Source organism: Hyaena hyaena, unplaced genomic scaffold, assembly GCF_003009895.1.
Source record: "Hyaena hyaena isolate Hyena2069 unplaced genomic scaffold, ASM300989v1 scaffold_253, whole genome shotgun sequence".
In the NCBI taxonomy this organism is placed as follows: domain Eukaryota; kingdom Metazoa; phylum Chordata; class Mammalia; order Carnivora; family Hyaenidae; genus Hyaena; species Hyaena hyaena.
Window position 1 is genome coordinate 675,626 of NW_024080887.1, and position 21,827 is coordinate 697,452.

The window sequence follows — 21,827 nt, forward strand, 5'->3', positions numbered from 1 at the left end:
GTTGCTGTAAAGATTCAGTGTGAAGAAAAGTGTTTAGTAGTGTGGTTGGCATATATTAAATACTCAGTAAATAATTACTTTTAGTAACATGTTTTCTTGTATTTACCCAACCAATAATTTAACTCAAAATTGAAAAAATATTTTTAAAATTTGCTAGGTACCTTGACATTAGCACCTCTGTTTACTGCCAGAGGTATCCACTGAATGAAAATCCTTCAATTAAATATGGGGTACTCTAATTTAACTGGAAAAAAGTTAATTTGCAAAACCTAACTATTCCTAGATCAAAGTTTTCTCTTTCTAAGGTTACGTATAGTATCACATGTTCTTAATTACCTTGTCAAGAAAAGAAAAAGAAGTCTCTCGCGTGATGCAGGCTGATCTCGAGTACTGAAATAGGAGTAAATCTGAAGAGCAAATAAGACGAGCCAGAAAACCATGAAAAGTACAGGGACCACGAGTTGATTCCACAGAGACATTCCCAAGGCTAGAAGGCCATATACCTCTACTACCTGAATAAGAAAATAAGATAGGAAAACATCTCGTATGACTTCAGCAAACACATTCAAACACAAAAAAATACTTAAAGAGAAAACTTAAATAGCTTTTCTTTCATTTTAAGGTTGTTTCAGATAAATTCCTTTAAAGTTTTCTCTGTACATACAATAAGTACCACATTTTAAAAAATTCACTGAGTTTTCATTACTATTAATATTTGGCACACAATCATCAAATGACCACAAACTGCCCTTATGGTTCAGAGTAAAGTCACTCTCAGAGTACAACTACATCAAAAGCAGGTTGTAAACTTACTCATCTCTAAATCATAATGATCAGGACTACCATAAATGATGCAACAGTGCTTGAGTGGTTAGAAAAACAGACAATATAAAAGGAAGAATTTTTCAAGATTTAGTCAGGAAATGTTATAGGTGAAAAACAGTTTGATGGCAGGTAGAATAATCACTGGAGTTTCATCTACTGGAAAGAGAAGATATTTAGCAAGTCGTCCCCCCCACTCTCTGATAACTCAATTCCCATGTATTTTTCAAACAACATTTCTCAACTTATTTGGTTTGCTAAGTGCATTAACACCAGGGAAAAAGGTACATGTAAAAATAGTTTACTAATCTACTAACAAGTAAATTAGCTTTCTAGTTTATAAAACAATCTCTTATGAGAATGATTAGGAAGAATCAATTTTCATAATCTGATTCAGCCTAAGAGCACAGATGTAACCAAGTTTCTGGAGATACTATGCCAGGGACCAAACCCTGGTAACACAACAGTGTTCTACAAGGCAGGCTACAAACTCTAAGCTACAGAACTAAATGGTCTTGCTGAAACTGTGTGTGATACCAGAACAGGTCAATAAACTACAAATATCTTAAAATACATGGACTTCAAGTTATTCTGATTTCTAATTAATACCTATCTCTAGGTAGATAAAGATCTTTTAAGCATTAAGTTAAAACAGACTGATATGCAAGTTATTCTAAATTTACATTCTTGTCACAGTTGGGGGGGGGGGGCACCTAAATGGCTCAGTCGGTTCGGTTAAGCATCCAATTTTGGCTCAGGTCATGATCTCATGGTTTGTGGTTCAAGCCCTGTGTTGGGTTCTCTGCCAACAGCTCAGAGCCAGGAGCCTGCTTCAGATTTTGTGTCTCCCTTTCTCTGCGCCTCCCCCACTCACACTCTTTCTCTCTCAAAAATAAACATTTTTTTAAAATTATAAAAAATATATTTTAGTAATAAATTCTTTCCATCTGTAAATCAAATGCTTCTTTTAAAATCTAGTCAAGATTAACTTCTATTTTTCCCCTACTAGAAAATATTGAAAGAAAAAGCAAATTGTCCAACTACCTGAAAAATTATTATTAGCAGCAAACTGTTCATTGACAGGTAGAGAGTACTTTTCCTTTCCATTCAAAAGACAGATGACTTAAAAGCCTAATAGCTATTTCTTGCCTATTCAATTCTTTTCAGGTTGTGAATTTCATAACCTATAATTTATTTTCAACTACAACATCTAGTGATGCATGAATCTTAATGGCAACCAAGAAGATAAACATGACATTGAAAAATGAGGGCTCTGTTCTTATAATGATTAAACAGTACCCAATTAATGTTTACTTCCTGTCTTCTGTTTTCCTATAAAGGATAGCTCCACAAGATTGAGTTCAAAGGAAAATAGTAGTCATTCTTACTATGAATGCAACTACAAAGCTTCCCCATGAAATAGCTCTTCCCTAAGTATGAGAATAACTTCCTCTTCTCTGAAAGACCTACTTTTAGGAAAACTGCCCAAGTTAATCATTACATAAGATGAATAAAGAAGGCAGAATCAGGCTAGAGCCAAGAGTATAGGAAAATTTTTCTGGGAAATCTGTCCCAGGGGCTACAGCTACAACAACAACAAAAACACAACAACAAAAACAACAAAAACCTACTTTACTTAGTAGTTTCAGTTTGGTCAATCTGAGATCATCCTGTACCTTAAGGTCATATACACATAGTCAAGAGGTAGAAAATAATGTTCATTTAACTTTGTTTTTATAGCTCAATGTCAATTTTAGTATCTATTTCATATACTGAAATTTATCAATTAAGGCAAATGGAAATAGTTAAATATCTATTGTTTCCGTCTGGGAATAATCTGTTTTAGAGCAAAGGCTGAAAAAAGTAGGATAGCCAGAAGCATTGTATCTAAGCAAAATCCATCGTGTTAAAACGACTTAACTTCTCAGTTTACATAAATTAGGCAAACATTGGGGGGAAAACTGTAGTTAAAGGATTATAACCAGGAGAAAAACCAGGATCTGACTCTAGGTTTTCAATTCTGTATTACTTTGGTCTTTATTATAATACTCAACACATACAGAATACCATCTGCCTAGCACTGAACTCATTTAAATCTCAGAGCAACCCTATGAGTTAAGTACAACTGTTATTATTAGCTCCATTTTATGGATAAACCAACTTAAGTGACTATCCCCAGGTTACATAGCTAGTAAACAACAGTGCCAGAGTAAAAATCCAGACACTCTGTTTCCACAGAATCACTTTACTGCCTCTCTACAGAACAGTTCATAATAAAAAATCTCAGATGTTCCTAATTAGGTTGCTATTTAGAAACTGTCCAACAGAATGTGACCATAACCATGACTGTGAAATAACAATGAGCTAAATGTTTAACATAACTAATAGTTATGTAGAATTTTATCGACCTGTGTGTGGTTGTGAATCTTACCTGAACCAATTCTCTGTATGCAGACTTAGCAAGGTTATAAGGTACTAAAAGATTAGACCCAAGAAAATAGAGAACTTCCAATCCAGTAAAAATCATAGCAAATTTGTTGATGATAACAATTGTCTCCAGAGGAACAAGGCAGAGTCGTGCTAGCAGGGGAAGCATGTGGGCTGAAAAGAGCCAAATCTGCTTCGTTTTCATGACACAGGAGCATAAAGTACACACCACCAACTGACCTAAAATGGGGAGGAGAATGCATTTAAGATTTGGTATTCACAAAATAAAAACAAAAGACACTGCCAATAAGGATGATGATACAGCTTTTGAAAAAGTTTAATTAAGATCTCTTAGATAACAGCATAAATCAAATTTTTAGTTCATCTGACCATAATTGCATATTCATATGTTCTGTCAATTCTGAGCATCAATTCCCTAGGTACTGATCTGAAAACAGCAGCATAAATATCCACTAGTCTTCATTACATTTCAGATAACATATATAATACAGAAAACATTTTTCTTAATGTCTAGTTCAGTATTATAATTCAGTTACTACTATTTTTATAGAGCTCCTTTTACAAAGGCCCATCAATATTTAACTGTTCTGATCTATAGGTTAAAAGCATAAAATCCAAGAGACACAGTTACTTCTCTAAGATCAAGACAAAACAAAATTTATTCCGAAATTTTCAAGCTTTTTAATTTTAATTAAATTTTAATTACATTTACGGACCATGCAAGCCTTCTTCCTAAAAGATTCAATAAAGTAAAACTTTGTTTAAGCAACAAATTCTTCTCAGCTGATTATGCATGATCATTATAGAAAAGTTAGAAAATATAGAGAAATAAAAAGAGAAATAAACTCAATCTCTTATATCTTATAATCCACTATCATTGGTCCATTAATAAAAGCACTGCATACAGAGTCTAAGCACTGTGTCTGAAACCTAGTAAGTGCTCAATAAAAATTAGCTATTCATACTGTTACTTTTCCAGATTTATTCTACACAATACACAAATGTTTTATTATATAAATGAGATTATAGTGTATATACTACTTTACGATCACTTCTTTTCAGTTAATACATATAATACATGTATCTCTCTCCATACCAATAAACATATACATGGGTTTTTTGGTTTTTTAGTTGTATGGTGTATTACACTGAATACACAGTATTAGCATTTGGTTGTTTTCAAATAGTTCATAATTATAAAATGCTTTGTTTAAACATCAGGCTTAGATGTTTATCGCTTATGACCTCCTCGTATACTTGGAGCACATTTCCTAGTATCTTCTTAGACTAAAATCCTCAAAGCGGAATTACTGAGTCAGAAGAAACATTTAAGACTTTGACACATAAAATCAGACTGCCCTACAGAAACAAAACACCCAGTGTACAGGGTGCCCATTTTTCCACTGACTTGCCAATAGTAAAAATAATTTAAGGAAAGGAAGTGCAAGGAATATTTCCTAAGCTTTTTTAACTCTCATTTTTTTGATTACCAAATATAAATAAGTACATAAAAATAATCTGCAATTATTTACTGAAATGCTTGTTTACATTCTTTGGCCATTTCTACTAGGAAATGTAGCCTCCTAGGTTTTAAGATATTAATTTCCTATGTCATATGACTGTATTTTCCCAATGTGTTATTTAAATATTTTTTTAATTTTTTCTCTTACAGGAGTTTTTACTGTAAATGGTCAAACCTATCAAACCTTTTCCTTGATGGTTTCTACCTTTGGTGCCATGGTTAATCACATGGGCCCTCCTACTCAAGATTATACAAGTAATCACCTACATTTTTTCTTTTTTAAATTTTTTTTAATGTTTATTTTTGGGAGGGAGAGAGACAGAATGTGAGCAGGGGAGGACAGAGAGAGAGGGAGACACAGAATCCAAAGTAGGGTCCAGCCTTCGAGCTGTCTGCAGAGACTGACATAGGGTTCAAACTCACAAATCAGGGTATCATGACCTAAGCCAAAGCTGGACGCTTAACCAAGTGCCCCACCTAGGTTTTCTTTTAGTATTCTTTAAAAATTAATACATTTGGAATTTATTTTAGAATAAGGTAAAATTGGAATTTATTTTAGAATATTTTAGAATTTCAGTATTTATAAATCTTCACTTAATATAATCAGGTGATTTAAGCTTAAGAAACACTACTATCTTATAAAAGACAAAGACCAAAACAAACAGAACAAAAGATCTGAGAAAATGGTAATTCAAGGGATAAAAGACAGTTTCAAAGAGATAAATGATAAATCTAAGAAAGAAAAAGACTGTCATAGTAAAAAGAAGCATTCAATGAAAACAAGTAGCTGAATATTAAAAATATACAACAAAAAAAGATCTAAGTGTGTTTTTCCAGATGTTTTAGTCAGTTGTCCCTTTTTTTTTTTTTTTGCCCTTTTAAATGTTTGTTTATTTTTGATAGAGAGAGTATGCAAGCACGGGAGGGACAGAGAGAGAGGGAGACAAAGAATCAGAAACAGGCTCCAGGCTCTGAGCTGTTAGCACAGAGCCTGATGCAGGGCTGGAACCCATGAACCTCATGAGATGTGAAAACCTGACCCGAAGTTACAAGGCTTAACCAACTGAGCCACCCAGGAGCCCCTAGTCAGTTGTCTCAAAACTAGCTACTGGAATCATCCAATTCTTTTCTCATTACTTTGAAATGCCCCTCTAGTATACTTTCAAATTTTTATATATTTGAGTCTGTATCAGGACTTGCTACTTTTTTAAAAAAATTTGAGAGTGAGTGAGCACGAGTGTTGAGTGGGGGAGGGGCAGGAAGATGAGGGAGAGAATTCCAAGCAGGCTCCAGGCTGTCAGCAGGGAGCCCAATGCAGGGCTCAACCTTAGGAACCATGAGATCATGACATAAGCTGAAACTAAGAGCCAAGAGTCCGATATTTAGCCTACTGAGCTACCCTTGCACCCTAGAACTTGCTATTTTTTCCCCAATGATCTACTCTGATGACAGTACCACACTGTCCCATTTCACTAACTGGACAAGTCTCCTCTCATTGCTCCTTTTAGAATTTTATGAAAAGTCTTGGGGCGCCTGGGTGGCTTAGTCGGTTAAGCGTCCGACTTTCGCTTAGGTCATGATCTCACGGTTCGTGGGTTCAAGCCCCGCGTCAGGCTCTATGTTGACTGCCAGCTCAGAGCCTGGAGCCTGTTTCGGAGTCTGTGACTCCCTCTCTCTCTGACACTCCCCTGTTCACGCTGTCTCTCTCTCTCTCTCTCCTAGAAATAAATAAAACATTAAAAAAAATTAAAAAAAAAAAAAAAGAATTTTATGAAAATTCTTGAACATGTTATCTTCCAGATTAAGACTCACATAATCAAATTTTCTTCCTTCTTGCCAATGAAGGGCAAAATACTTTTGAGATTTTTGTTTGTGTTCAATCGGTATTACTGTTATAATACAAAAGTGGCAACCATTTTTACATGAAGCTAAAAACATTAACAATCTACCATGTTATAATGTGGCATTTTCTCCAACAAATATTAATTTTAGCCTTTAAAGAATTGATATTAAATAATGTGAAAAATATTCATAAAGGCATAATAGGAGGAAAACTCATAATACTAAAAAAAAAAAATAAAAGCAAAACAAAACAGGAGGAGAGGCCATCCCATGAGATATATAACATTTTAGAGGGCAGAAAACTAAGAGATAGGAGGCAACTGACTGTGGTTTTAGCTAAGCCATTACTCTTATCCCCACCCTGGGGGGAAGACTGAGGTTTACTGGAGAGACTGCAACAGGCTCCAGGACATCACATACAGCGCAGAGTAGAAGTATGATACTCAAAAGCAAAGAGGGAATTAAAACAAAAGTCTGCACCGAGAGATGAAATCTTTCTAGATATCCGAACATGCTGCCATGTTTATTGTTACCATTATAGTCACTGACACTGGCCTTCCCTACAGGGGACAGAAAGATTCCTCTTTGCGGAAAATGACCAAGTCCAAGTGAAAAGACATACAAATATCCAAGAACTTGAATCCCACTTGAATACCAACTGTGAAACATACCAACTGTGAAACATACCAGCTGGTAAGCCCTAAAGAGATTCCAATCAACAACTTAACTTACTTCAAAAGAGATGATCAGTTAAGGACCCCCTCGATATTTAAGTAAAATTTATGGTTTAATCAGCCTCAGATGAGGCCTAGACATCAGTATTCATAAATCTTCACTTAATATAATCAGGATTCAAATCCAGGCTTCAGAAACACTACCATCCCATGAAAGACAAAGACCAAAAAACAGAAAAAAAATCTCAAAGGAAATAGATAATTCAAGGAATAAAAGAATGCTTCAAAGAGATAAGTGATATACCTAAGAAATAAAGTGTCATAGTAAAAAGAAACGTTCAATAAAAACAAGCTCATGGATATTAAAAGTATACAACAAAAAAAGGTACAATAAAAGGATTGGAAGATAAAGTTGGGAAATCTCAGAAAGTAAAACAAAAGACAGAGAAGAGAGAAAAAAAGGAAAACAGAACAGAAATAAAGTTAGGGGGTCACTGTAAGAAGAATATTATCGAACTGACAGGATTTCTAGAGAGGGCCGAGAGAGAAGCTGTGACTGGGAAGGAGAGGCCTGTGGAGAGCTGATGCAGCAACGCGGAGCAGGGTGGAACAGCAGAGAGCCAGGGTTTGTCACAACACTGGTAGTAGGTTTTGACTTTTAAAAACAAGTGTATTTCTTTGATTAAAAAATTAGCAAAAACTCAAGAAGAAAGTACTTAGAGGAAATGTTTTAATACTAGGAATGATTAGCAATGTTCATTCTCACACATCTTATTTTCACTGTACTCACAGCTGTGATATTTAAATTTCCCTGTCCAGCATGATGTAAACTTCCTCTACACTCTGAAAATTCCCCGAAATCTGTGCCAGCACATTCAGTGCTCAACTCTGGGGTTGCAGGCTTCATCTTCTTTCATAGAAGACTATGATTCATGTGCTAGGATTCTCTTTAAGAGAAGACCATTTCTCCTATGTAGGTGAAAAAAGGAAGGAGTAGAAATCTTTCCTATAACCTCAGAAGAACTGGAAGAACTGTGTCTATTATAATTGGTAATTCTGAATAAATCAAAATCACAAAGCAATCTTTGGATTTGAGGATTCCACTATTAGAAATACCTCCAAGAAGTCTGCAACTCTCAGAAATGATGGCATATTAATATTATTTAGTTTTCTTCTTCATTTTAAATTTTTTTTTAAATTTATTTGTGAGAAAGAGACAGCATGAGCAGGGGAGGGTCAGAGAGAGAGGGAGACACAGAACCTGAAGCAGGCTCCAGGCTCTGAGCTAGCTGTCAGCACAGAGCCCAACACGAGGCTCGAACCCAAGAACTGTGAGATCATGACCTGAGCCGAAGTCGGACGCTTAAACGACTGAGCCACTCAGGCGTCCCTAATATTACTTAGTTTTTAATTAAAAGTTCATTAATGAAATGGAAGAAAATAGAAGGTACTTATAATCTAAATTGGAAGAAAACATAGTACTTAATAGTTTATGAATTTTGTTTTGAATTAACTGAATCTCAGCTCAATAAACAGAATAACATAGCCACTGATGGGAAAAATTTAAGGATATGTTTCTTTTCTTTCTTTTTTAAATGTTTTTATTTCTTTTTTTTTTTTTTTTTTAATTTTTTTTTTAATGTTTTATTTATTTCTAGGAGAGAGAGAGAGACAGCGTGAGCAGGGGAGGGTCAGAGAGAGAGGGAGACACAGACTGAAACAGGCTCCAGGCTCTGAGCTGGCAGTCAGCACAGAGCCCGACGCGGGGCTCGAACCCACGAACCGCGAGATCATGACCTAAGCGAAAGTCGGACGCTTAACCGACTAAGCCACCCAGGCGCCCCTGTTTTTATTTATTTCTAAGAGAGAGAGAGAGAGAGAGAGAGAGAGAGAGCGCGAGCGTGAGCAGGGGAGGGTCAGAGAGAGAGGGAGACACAGAATCCGAAACAGGCTCCAGGCTGAGCTGTCACCAAAGAGCCCGATGCGGGGCTCGAACCCATGAACCGTGATATCATGACCTGAGCCCAAGTCAGACGCTTAATCGACTGAGCCACCCAGGTGCCCTAAGGAAATGTTTCAAATTTGTACTATATTGCATCCATCATAGAATAAAAAATACCTTACAAGGTCTCTAACCTAGCAAATACAGTCGACCCTTGAACAATGCAAGGGGCAGGGGTGCCAATATCCTGCAGAGTTAAAAATGCTTGCCTAACTTTTGACTCTCCAAATATTAACTGCTAAAAGCCTATTATTGACTGGAATTCTTACCAATAACATAAACACATATTTTGTATGTTATATATAATACATACTGTATTCTTACAGTAAAGTAAGCTAAGGAAAAGAAAACATTATTAAGCAAATCATAAGGAAAATAATTTTAAAATCCACTCTGTGAAGGGAAGCCTGGGTGGCTCAGTCAATCAAGCATCCATCTCTTGGTTTCGGCTCAGGCCATGATCTCATGGTTGGTGAGATCAAACCCTGCATCAGGCTCTGTTCTGACAGCGTGGAGCCTGCTTGGGATTCGCTCTCCTCTCTCTGCCCCCTTCCCTGCTCACTCTCCCTCTCTCAGAAAAAATAAATATACATTAAAAAAGCATTTAAAATACACTCTGTGAAGATTACTGTTCTCCTGCCCCTAAGGCAGTTCCTGTAACTTTTCTCATCTAGCTTAGGTCACACAGTCTCAATCTAAGAGTGACCAAAACTCTGAAGCTGATTTAGATTTAAGGCTTTTCCCTTACTCTAGCTCAGGCCTCCTATGGGACTACTGATTGAAAACTCACAACTGTGAGGAATGGAGAAGTTATGGCAGGCTTTGTCCTCTTTCTCTCTTTCTTGCGGGCTCAACTCTGTTTGAAGCATATGGGAAAGAAGGAGAGTGGGAAGTAGCAAATTCTTACTGGACTCCACTCTTACAGTGACAGGGTATTGCTGCTCCCCAAAGCTGCGACATTTAAAACTTATCCCCCCTTTTCTCTTGAGCATTTTTATGGTTTCTTCAGAGATTGTTCTTATCACTGTGGCTCTCCCACCCTTAGTATTTGTTATATACCCTCCCTCTAGCTGTTACTGGTTCTTTGGAAAACTCTTGGAGGTTCAATCCCTACTGGGAGTCTTCTCCTTCCAAAGGCCCTCTTAGAAGGACCTAAAAAAAATCTCATAGACTCCTGGGGCCCTTATCTAGTTCACAGGAAATTAACATCCTTTGCCTACGAAGATACAAAAGAACAAGGCATTTTCACCATGTCCATAGTCAGAAAACTTACAGCAAGCCCATACACTCTTGGCCTTGATACTGAATAGAATTATAATATGAGCCACATATATAAATTTTAACTTTCTGGTAACCTCATTTGAAAAAGTAAAACAAAAAAAAAACCAGGTGAAATTAATTGACAATATTTTATTCGATCTAACATACCTCATATATTATCATATAATGCATGATAATTATGTATCACATAACATATATAATTATATACTTTTTAATGTCAATTAAAAAAGTAACAAGACATTTTGCATCCTTTTTTGTACTAAGTCTTAGAAAGTGGGTATGTATTTTAACACTTACAGCTTATCTTAATTTGGACTAGCCACATTTCAAGAGCTCAACAGCTACATGTGGTTAATTTAATTTTATTTTTTTCATGTTTGTTTATTTCTTTTGTGAGAGAAAGACAAAGTCGGGGACGGGGGGAATGAAAGTGAGGAAGGTGCAGAGAAAGAGATAATCCCAAGCAGGCTCCACACTGTCAGCACAAAGCCTGACGTGGGACTCAATTTCACCATGAGATCATGACCTGAGCTGAAATCAAGAGTTGGATGCTTAACCAATTAAGCCTCCCAGGAGCCCCATATATGGCTAAATTCAGATGGTACAGCTTTAGATTTTCCAAGTGTGGGTCAGTTCACAGTATCCCCCACTAAGCCACAGAAGACATGTGACTTTCCAAATGGTCTACTGCTGATTTCTTTAAATGTGAATGGCTGGGGAGGTATTTCAGAGCAAATAGCTCTCTAACGAAATTCTCCATAATCTCCAACATTTAACCTTGCAACACCCTCTATATGGATGAGTTTAAGAGTAATAAAATAGGTTTTCTGTCACTTCCTTTTTTATAATTTCACCATTATAGGTAGGGTCTGGTACATCACTTGGGATGATCTATATTACTTTTGGGTCTTAGTTATTAACACTCCTATTTTTAACATTCTGCTACCTAAATATTTCAATCGTGTCTCAAGTTCTTGATACCATGGCAATCTATTTTTGGATATAGTAATGGCTCTCAATAACGATAAATGAAGACATTACATATTTAATTTTAATCTTATAAAATAATAATTAGCTTTATTTAAACATTAACCTTCCAAATAGTTCACGTATCATTTAAAAACACAAGGAACTATAGGCTATGTATGATTATTAGCATGTAAAGAAAATAAGAAGCAAGGGTGGTCTCTACCTAGACTTTCAATTCTTTTCTAATACTTACCTATTAAGGCTGTGGTAAACCGATTCATGGAGAGAGGTTCTAAATACATTGGTCCTTCATAGGCAGACTCCAGTTCACTCCTGACATAGTCCCTAAATAAAGAAAATGGTAAGAATGTATTAGATACATACCAAGCACACATGGAAAAGAAAGGCAATTAAAGCACAGTATTCTTATAAAAGGCATATTATGTTAGTAATACTTCTTTTCACATGTATACTAAAGAAAAATTTAGGAATAAAGAACTAGATAAAGATGGCTTCCATTTCCTTCTTCCATGCATGGATCAGAATTTACTGAATCTGAATCTTACTATGGAGAGATGACAGCCAAAAGTCCACTTTGTGGGATTTTCTTTATTACCATGGCCTTATTAAATAACTATTCCCAGTAAAAAACCATTTTGAGACACCAATCCTCAACCCTACTACTTAACTGATAATACCTAATAATACTATATCAAATTTCCCCTCTTTTGGCTTTCTCTCACCATCATACCTATCTTACTTACCCCAAAGTTTTATCCTCAATTATTCTTACAGGTAAAATCACTAACCAGTTAGAAAACTGGCTCACAGGACAATCCTTAAAAATTGTCACTTTCAAAAAAATGGTCACTTTCAACTCTATAATATAGAATTATAATATTTAAATAGGCTACAGATTCATTTTGAAACAAATTTTAGATCACATCCAATATTCCTTTTAAAATTTAATTCATTTAACATGATTACTGAGAAATAACAAGATTTAAGTAGAAAAGAGCCTTTCCACACCGAGAAAACATTCAGAACTTTCAGTGCATAAGGAAGCAACACAAAAAGGGAGAATTTAACTTATTATCAGCAAATTAAAATAGTAATATTAGAAGAATGTTAAGTTCTTTTGACATCACAGTAGGGAAATTTGTGTAAAAAAGTTCTCCTTTTCTTCAATTACTGAATACTTTATTCACTCTTATTTAAAAGAATTTGAATGCTTCAGTGTTTCTGAACAAACCCACAGCTATATTTACTTTTTCCATGAAATTACTTCCTATTAAGCAATCAAGCTGAATTCCTTTCGCATAGTAAGCCAAACAAGAAATGACCCTTACATAATCCAAAAGGAGAATACGGTAAAAAAAACCAACATTAAAAACTAAAATAAACTTTATGAGTGGAAGCAGTTTGGGGGACAATTACAAAAATCAACAATGGACCTAGATTCTTGGGTGATTTAGCAATTCTTCTCTATCACTCTATAATGACCACTTCTAACAAACAACATATTAACAGTCTCTTGTTACTGAAATTCTCAAAACAAATGATTTTAATGCAGTGCTGGCCAACCAGGTGTGATTTTGACCCCAAGGGGCATTCTGCAATGTCTGGAGACATTTTTAGCTATCACAATTTAAAAGGGTTGGTGGTGCTCTGAGCACGTAGGGCAAGAGGCTGCCACAACATCCTATCTCCAGTGCACAGGACAGCCCCATAACAAAGGGTTACTCAGTCCAGAGGTCAATGCTGAAACCCTGGGAGAAGTACAAATGCTACCATACATTCAAATTACATATAAATATCTCAATACTACATTACTAGATAGCCATCAATGCAAAATTATCACATTTTACAAAGTTTTAAGACAGAAAACTAAGAATTAAGAGAATTACAAAACTTAAAATACACATATAAATACCACTTGAAGTCGTTGAATATGCTATTAAAGAAATAAATTTATATTTAAAAGAGCTCTAATTCTGAGTCCAAGGCCTCTACACGCAAATAATTTCTTTGTGGCCATAGCATATTCCTCTCCAACAGATCCAGTTACAAAGAGGGAAAACCCACAAAGACAAAAAGCAGATTGATGCTTGTTAAGAGCTGAGGGGGAGGGGAGGGAAAATGGGTCTACAGGAGCACTATCCCCAAGGGAAAGAGCCAAAAGGTGCTCCCCAAAGGGTTGGTTCGGTGTCCAGGATCTTTCCTAGTAATGCGGGGGGGCGGGGAGGAGACTGCAGAGTTGGGTCTCCTTGACATGTTTTCTTTCCTTTGTCTGCTTTTGTCCTATTACTTATGTTTATATTTAACTCAGCAAACCCATTATTCTAGATATTTGTTAATTGTTTTGCATTATATATCCTATCCTACTTTAGTTTATCTTTTTTTTTTTTTTACCTCTTCTTTGTCTTCTTTAGAGCCTTTTATCTTAAATTCTAACTTCAAGTAACAAAATTTGTAAGGAAAATCAACATTCTTTTTTTTAACCTCAAAAAAAAATACTGTATACATAATATGTAGTTAGCACACTGCTACACTCTGGGAATACTACAGTACAGAGCAGCAACAATCCCTGTTAGCATGAAGCTTATAAACTAGGAGGAGAGACATACAATTAATTATTAGGTTAATAATAATAATTACAATTATAATATTAATTATAATTATGATAAATACTATAAAAATATGGAATGAGGGGCTCCTAGGTGGCTCAGTTAGTTAAGCATTTGACTTCAGCTCAGGTTATGATCTCACAGTTCATGAGTTCAGGGCCCCACACTGGGCTCTGTGCTGACAGCTCTGAGCCTGGAGCCTGCTTTGGATTCTGTGTCTACTTCTCTCTCTGCCCCTCCCCTGCTGCCCCCCTCTATCTCAAAAATGAATAAAAATGTTCAAAAAAAATTTTTTTAGTATAGAATGATTTTTTTTCACTCTCCATATTTTGTGACTTTGTGATGTGGTGAAATTACAGGGCACTAAGGGAGATCTGCTTTCCAGAAGAATAATCAACCCTTAGGCCTTAATGACAGACAGCACCACAGTGTTGAACAGCTTCTTACCACTAGCCTTCTGGGCTGATCTCCTCTAGGACACTAAGAATAGCTCTCCTCAATGCTACTGGAACAACCATCCTACCATAGAAATTAACACCCTCTCAAGGTACCTTAGACCTGTTCTCCTTTGTTTCTGTCTCTCAAGACAGTCCTTCACAATCTTCCCTGTCTAGCTGACTCATCAATAAGCCCCATCTCAATAAAGACAGCCAGGCCCGGAAAGCCTGTATCCTCCTTTGGCCAGCTGAGTTTGGCTTGCCAGAGCCAGGGCAGTGGCTTTGATGAGGGCTAAACTACTGGTCTCACCAAGCAGCCACTACTGAGCTGTCCCTTCTGAAAGAATCTGGGCATTGCTGAATCCCACACTATACAGATGAAGTTTAATAGGGATCAATATTTGAACAAAGATCTCTAAGTTATGAACAACTTCCTGGAATCTCATACTGACAATGTACACTCTTCATTACTAGTCTCTCAGCAGAGTGAGTCATTCACAATGTAAATAAACAAGATCGAAAGCCAAACAAGAAGAATCCAGAGAAGGAATTATCCAAAATTCCATGAGTCATTTTAGGCCAAAAATTACTCTAATGCAAGGGCCATGAAATTCTAATTTTTAACAGAATTTACTATTTTAAGCCTGAATCAGGGGTGCCTGGGTGGCTCAGTAAGTTAAGCATCTGACTCTTGGTATTGGCTCAGGTCATGACCTCACAGTTCCTAAGTTCGAGCCCTGTATCAGACTTAGTGCTGACAGCATGGAGCCTGCTTGGGATTCTCTCTCTCCACCTCTCTCTGCCCCTCCTGCTCTCTCTCTCTCTCGTAAAATAAATAAAAAAATAAAGTAAATAAATAAAATTTTNCAGATGACCTGTTCAAAAGCAGATACAATTTTTTTTTTTTTTTTTAGATTTTACTTTTTTTGTGGGGATGGCACACCTGGGTGACTCAGTAGGTTTAAGTATCTGACTCTTGATTTCAGCTCAGGTCATGATCTCCTGGTTCATGGGAAATCATAGTGGTGGAGAGCCTGCTTGGGATTCTCTCTCTCCCTTTCTGCCCCTCCCCACTTGCACATGTTCTCCTTCTCTCTCAAAATAAATAAACTCAAAAAAAAAAAAAAAAGATTTTATTTTTTTAAAGTAATCTCTACACCCAACCTGGGCCTCAAACTCACAACCCCCAAGATCAAGAGTTGTACACTCCACCAACTGAGCCAGCCAGGTGCCCTCAGTATTTAATTTTTCAATTTTGGAGACTTAAATGGTAAAATTTATTAAGTTGGTAGGAAGCAAGAATCCTTGCCATCTACTTATAACTGAATAAAATCTTTCCTTTCCTAAGCTTTTTTCATTTGTGCAATTTGTGCAATACTGACGATCAATCCTCTGCACTAATAAACTAAACAGTTCAAAATTTACTTCTCTAGTTCCCTATGATAGTCTATTCTCCAGTGACGGAACCTGCTTTGGGGTATAAGGAGTGTGTAAGATACACGTAAAGGGCCTCAAGGATAGCTTGCAATTAGGACAGTACTAACTATAAAGAGAAGCACACAAGTTATAAAGAATAACAAGAAAACCTAGAAGCTTACCAATTTACCAACTGACCTTGTAACAATGTCTTAAGCAACCTGAACAACCTAGGAACAATTTGTACATTCTGGCCACTTAAAGCTTTCAAACAGTGTTTATTCCAAAGGAACCTAATCTACTTCTACAGAGAATAAAGCAGCGAGTCCTCCAAGTTATCTTAGGAAATATGTGCAAACAAAAGGCACTGCACTCAATTTAAGAGATCCCAGCTGGATTTGAGTACCTACTACACCTAAAGCAATATGTTAATAATTGGAAATAGTTCATTTACTCAGCGCTAATTATTTAAATCATCTCTGCCACCCTGCCTCTCTCTTTAGCTTCTTTCTGATGCCCTATTAAAATACTTAGTGTCTGGATCTGATAATGTTCAAAAGAAGAAACATATCAAATACTGAAATGGGTCCATTTTATTCCTGTCAAAATTAAAAGGTGAGTGTATAATGATAAAATTCATTTTAACAATTCCTTTATCTAACAGCAATGATTCTCAACTGAGGAAAATTTTGGTCCCCAGAAGAGCACATTTGGCAATCAGGGGCACTTTTTGGTTTCAGCACTGCTGGGGAGCGGTACTCCGCAATCCAGTGAGCAGAGAGAGGCAGGTTAGCATTCTATAATGCACAAGACTGTCCCCAAAGCAAAGCATGACCTAGCCCAAAATGCTGATAGTTCTGAAATAGAGACAGTTTAAATTAGACAAGCTTTCATGAAATGGGGAGCTGATTATCTACTTTTTCACATAAATAACTCTTGGTGAGGTTTTACATTTGATACACTTACATACCCAAGACTAGGATGAAAAGGAGTATGCTTTCACTCTTCTGAAATCCATGGGCTCTAATTCAAGTTATATCATACACAAAACTGATATGATGGTTCATAAATCTAACAATAAAATAAAGAATTTAAGAATATTGGAGTTTAAAACTTTTAGAGAAAAACATACAATTGTGATGTAAACCAAAACCATACCTTCATAGGAATGGTCATGTCAGTTATAGTTTTTGTTTTTTTCCCTATAGTTCTGGATAGTTTCAATTTTAAAGTAGGATTGATACTGGAAAATATATTCCTTACATCACTCAAAATGAAAAGCACAGTTTAGTAATTTTAAGAATTAAGGAACTTGAAATTTATCAAATTCTAATAAGTTTAAAAAGAATATTAAATGTTCATACTACACCAACTGAGGCCATGGATTTTCAAAAGTTTAGTTCCCCTGAACTAAAAGCTCTATCATTCTAGACATATTCTAAGCAAATTTTTATTCACTTAAGGATAATTAACTTCATTATTTAAGTACATGTCTTAAGGGAAAACAGAAACTCAGCTTTTCAAAACTTATGAAATTTTCAATTTAAGAAATTAGTATTTGCAAATGACTTACTCTATAGCCAGTTTTCAAGTACCAAGTTAATCATTTAAATTATCCAAAGGGGCACCTGGGTGGCTCAGTCAGTTAGGCATCCAACTTTGGCTCAGGTCATCATCTCACGGTCTGTGGGTTCGAACCCTGCATCAGGCTCTGTGCTGACAGCTAGCTCAGAGCCTAAAGCCTGTTTCAGATTCTGTGTCTCCCTCTCTCTCTGACCCTCCCCTGCTCACACTGTCTCTCTCCCTCTCTCAGAAATAAATAAAACATTTAAAAAATTTTTTGTTTTAATTATCCAAGTATTGGTTCTCCTTCTTAGACCATACTACATACACTCTGACTTGATATAAGTAAACCAGAGTGAATGGTAAAAAATATTTGTTGTGGGAGCCCGACAGTGACCACAAGAAAGCGTGGTTAGGGACATGGGGATGTGCCTGCACACGGGGCTCCCTGCCTGGGCAAACCATCCCTGCAAACAGAATGCTCTGCCAGGAGGCCTGCACACAATATCCAAGTTTAATGGTCCACTCGCAAACGAGGGAGCATGCCCTCCTTAGAAGTAAGAAGGCTGGAATTGTGGGCAGGCCTCTTAGTAGACATGTTGTGGTCGCTTCCTCCCTTTGCTCCCCCCTGTCCTTGAAATGTGTTTGGCTACTTGCCCGTAATTGGTAAAGGAATGCATCTTGTAGATTTCAGTTTGTATCCAGTTACCGGGTATAAAATAAACCGCAAGAGGGGCTTGCGTAGAATTGTTCCTCTGGCCGGAGTTGTGTCTGTGTCTGTCTTTTGTGTGTGTCTTGTCCTCTGTGTCATTTCGTCCGCAACGTTTGTAAATCATGTAACTGGATAAAGGACTTGTATCTAGAACTGAGTTGTATTACAACTACGTAATAACAATAATAATAATAGACAAACCAATTAAACAATTGACAAAGGATCCCAATAAACACTTTTCTATAAAGATTTACAAATGGTTAATGAACACATGAAAAGATCCTCAATATCATTAGCCATCAGGGAAGTACAAATCAAAACCACGATGAAGTAATCACTTCACACTCACTATGATGGCTATACGAAAAATGACAGATGTCAACAAGTGTTGGCAAGGATGTGAGAAACTGGAACCCTTACACACTACTGGTAGAAATGTAAAATACTGCAGCCACTTCAGAAAATTAGTATGGCGGCTCCTCAAAAGGTTAAACCCAATTCTACCAAAAGAAAGCATATCCACAAAAACTACTCATAATATTCATAGCACTATTCATAATAGCCAAAAAGTGGTAAGAACTCAAGTGCCCATGATGGATGGATAAATAAACAAACTGTAATCATTCATACAAGAGAATAGGATTTGGACAGAAAAAGTGCTGATACAATTGTTACACCATGGATGAAAACATGCTAAATGAAAGAAGCCAGGTACAAAGTACCACATACCGTATGTCTATATGAAATGTCCAGAATAGGACAATCCATAGAGACAGAAAATAAACTCACAGCTGCCTAGGACAGGGGAGGAAGGGAATTAATGGAAAATGGAGAGTGACTGCTGACTGGTACACGGTTTCTTTCTGGAGTGATAAAAATGTTCTAAAATCAAATGTGGTGATGGGTCTGTGTAATTCTGTGAATGTACTAAAACCACTGAGCTGTATCCCTTATAAATAGGTATGTGAATTATATCTCAATAAAGCTGTTACTTTTTTTTAAAAAAGTAGCTATTAAGTTGCCACATGAAACATGAATTATGTTTTTTAAAACTAAAAACTTCAACTTTAATATTTTATGAGGGGAATATGTTCAAGCCTCAATATTTATAAATGTGACATATTATGAATAATTAATTCAAGGATAACACATCTTTACCAACCTTCTGTGAGATAGTACCATGTAGTAAAATTTATACTAAGAAAAGAAATACTAAAATAGGTCATTTCTTAAAATTTGTTAATTTGCTATCAAAACTAACTCAATTAGGCATTATCTTTATAGATTCAAAGACACAACTTGTCAAGGTAACATATTTACTAAGCAGGGAACTAGTTCATACACAGTCTGACTCTAAAACTCATTTTCTTTCCACTAACCATGCTGCTTCCCTAGGTGGACTAAAGTGGCAATTAGAAAACCTACATTCAGATTAAAGTCTGAGATTATTCCTTCTCAGCTATTCACCCACTTCAGTTTTTTCTTCTATAAATCCCAAAAGATTGCCATAAGAATCAAAATGAAGATCAGGAAATGTTTTTGTATCTTATGCATGTTACTATAAAATCCTATTATAATTATTTTTACTATTTTAAAACAAGTTTAATTTTCTAATAGTAAAAACAAATTTTAAACATTAGAAAAAAAAATTCCCATTAGCTAAAAGTCAAACATTAAAACTGCCACCAGAAGAATGGTCAGAAAAAGGCTTTCCTTTGCCCCTGACATGGTCAGGCTCCCCTTTATCCTTAAATAACAAAATTTTGACCTCTAAAAAAGCCTGGATGGTAACATGGTGTGTAAAAGCTACATGCTTTCATCTATCACTAAGCCACTAAACCATATGGAAACCAAAAAAGCATGAGGGAAAGGGCAGTATCATTGTTTTCTCACCCAGAATTATAACTAACACAGTTCTACCTTCAACTTCAGAATTTTGATGATTATTCAAAGAAATCACATAAACTCTAAAAGGCTATCATTATATAGCTATACCATGAAATACAGATTTAAAAAGTCTTTTTTAAAAGAATGACACAGGAAAATGCTCATAAAACCTAGTTGCATAATAAAAATACGACACAACAATGTTAGTTAAAATTCATCAAGCACTACACACAAAAAGCAAAGAATTCGATTAAAAATGGGCAGAAGACATGAATAATCACTTCTCCAACAAAGACATCCAGATGGCCAACAGACAAATGGAAAGATGCTCAACATCACTCACTAGAAAGGAAATACAAATCAAAACTACAGTGAGGTGTGACTTCACATCTGTCAGAATGGCTAAAATCAAAAACACAAGGAACATCAAGTGTTGGCAAGGATGTGGAATAAAGGAACCCTCCTGTACTACCGGTAGAGCTGCAAACTAGTAAAGCCACTATGGAAGACAGTATGAAGGTTCCTCAAAAAAGTTAAAAACAGAACTATCTTACGACCCAGCAACTGCACTACTAGGAATTTACCCAAAGGATACAAAAATGCTGATTCGAAGGGGCACACACACCCCAATGTTTATAGCAGTGCTATCAACAATAGCCAAATTATGGAAAGAGCTCAAATGTCCATCAACTGATGAATGGATTAAGAAGATGTAGTATATATATGCAATGAAATGATACTCAGCAATGAAAAAGAATAAAATCTTGCCATCTGCAACAACATGGATGGAAGTGGAGGATATAATGCTAAGTGAAGTAAGTCAGAGAAAGATATCATATGATTTCACTCATATGTGGAATCTGAGAAATTTAACAGATGAACACAGGGGAAGGGAAGGAAAAATAAGATAAAAACAGAGAAGGAGGCAAACCATAAGAGAATCTTAAATACACAGAACTGAGGGTTGAGGGGGGTAGGGAGGTGGGGGCTGGGAAAAATGGGTGATGGGCATTAGGAGGACACTTTTCAGGATGAGCACTGGGTGTCATATGTACGAAATGAATCACTGGGTTCTACTCCTGAAGTAAGGACTACACTGTATGTTAACTAACTTGAGAATTAAAAAAAAAAAAAGCGGTCCATAAAGATTCAGAAACTTTAGGCAACTGAGACTTCACTCCAACTGATGAATCTGAAAGATCTTATAGTTGATACCTTAATTGGAAATCCAGGAAAGGATTCTTCAAAAATTAAAGAAAAAAATCAGTTCTTCAAAAAAAAGAAAAAAACAAAAAAGTTGAAAATAGAACTACCCTGGAGCACCTGGGTAGTTCTGACCTGACCTGACCACTGGCTCAGTGGGTCAAGCCTCCAACTTTGGCTCAGGTCATCATCTCACAGTTCACGAGTTCGAGCCCGGCATTGGGTTTTGTGCTGACAGCTCAGAGCCTGGAGTCTGCTTCAGATTCTGTGTCTCCCTCTCTCTACCCCTCCCCTACTCACACTCTGTCTCACTCAAAAATAAACAAACATTAAAGAAAAACTGAACTTCCCTACAATCCTGCAATCCCACTACTGAGTATTTAACCAAAGAATACAAAAACCCTAATTCGAAAGGATATATG

The 21,827-nt window shown here is 36.2% G+C and overlaps 1 protein-coding gene across 2 annotated transcripts in view; it reads right to left on the minus strand.

Annotated features, from left to right (window-relative positions):
* The window catches only part of RNF145 (ring finger protein 145), a 58,209-nt gene that overhangs the window by 18,493 nt on the left and 17,889 nt on the right, over positions 1-21,827 (minus strand). For both annotated transcript variants that reach the window (XM_039245360.1, XM_039245359.1), the window contains exons 4-6: positions 11,814-11,905; positions 3,254-3,489; positions 337-512 (exon numbers count right to left, since the gene is read on the minus strand). In XM_039245360.1, coding sequence (XP_039101291.1) covers positions 337-512; positions 3,254-3,489; positions 11,814-11,905 — 504 coding nt within the window. The remainder of the gene's footprint in view (positions 1-336; positions 513-3,253; positions 3,490-11,813; positions 11,906-21,827) is intronic.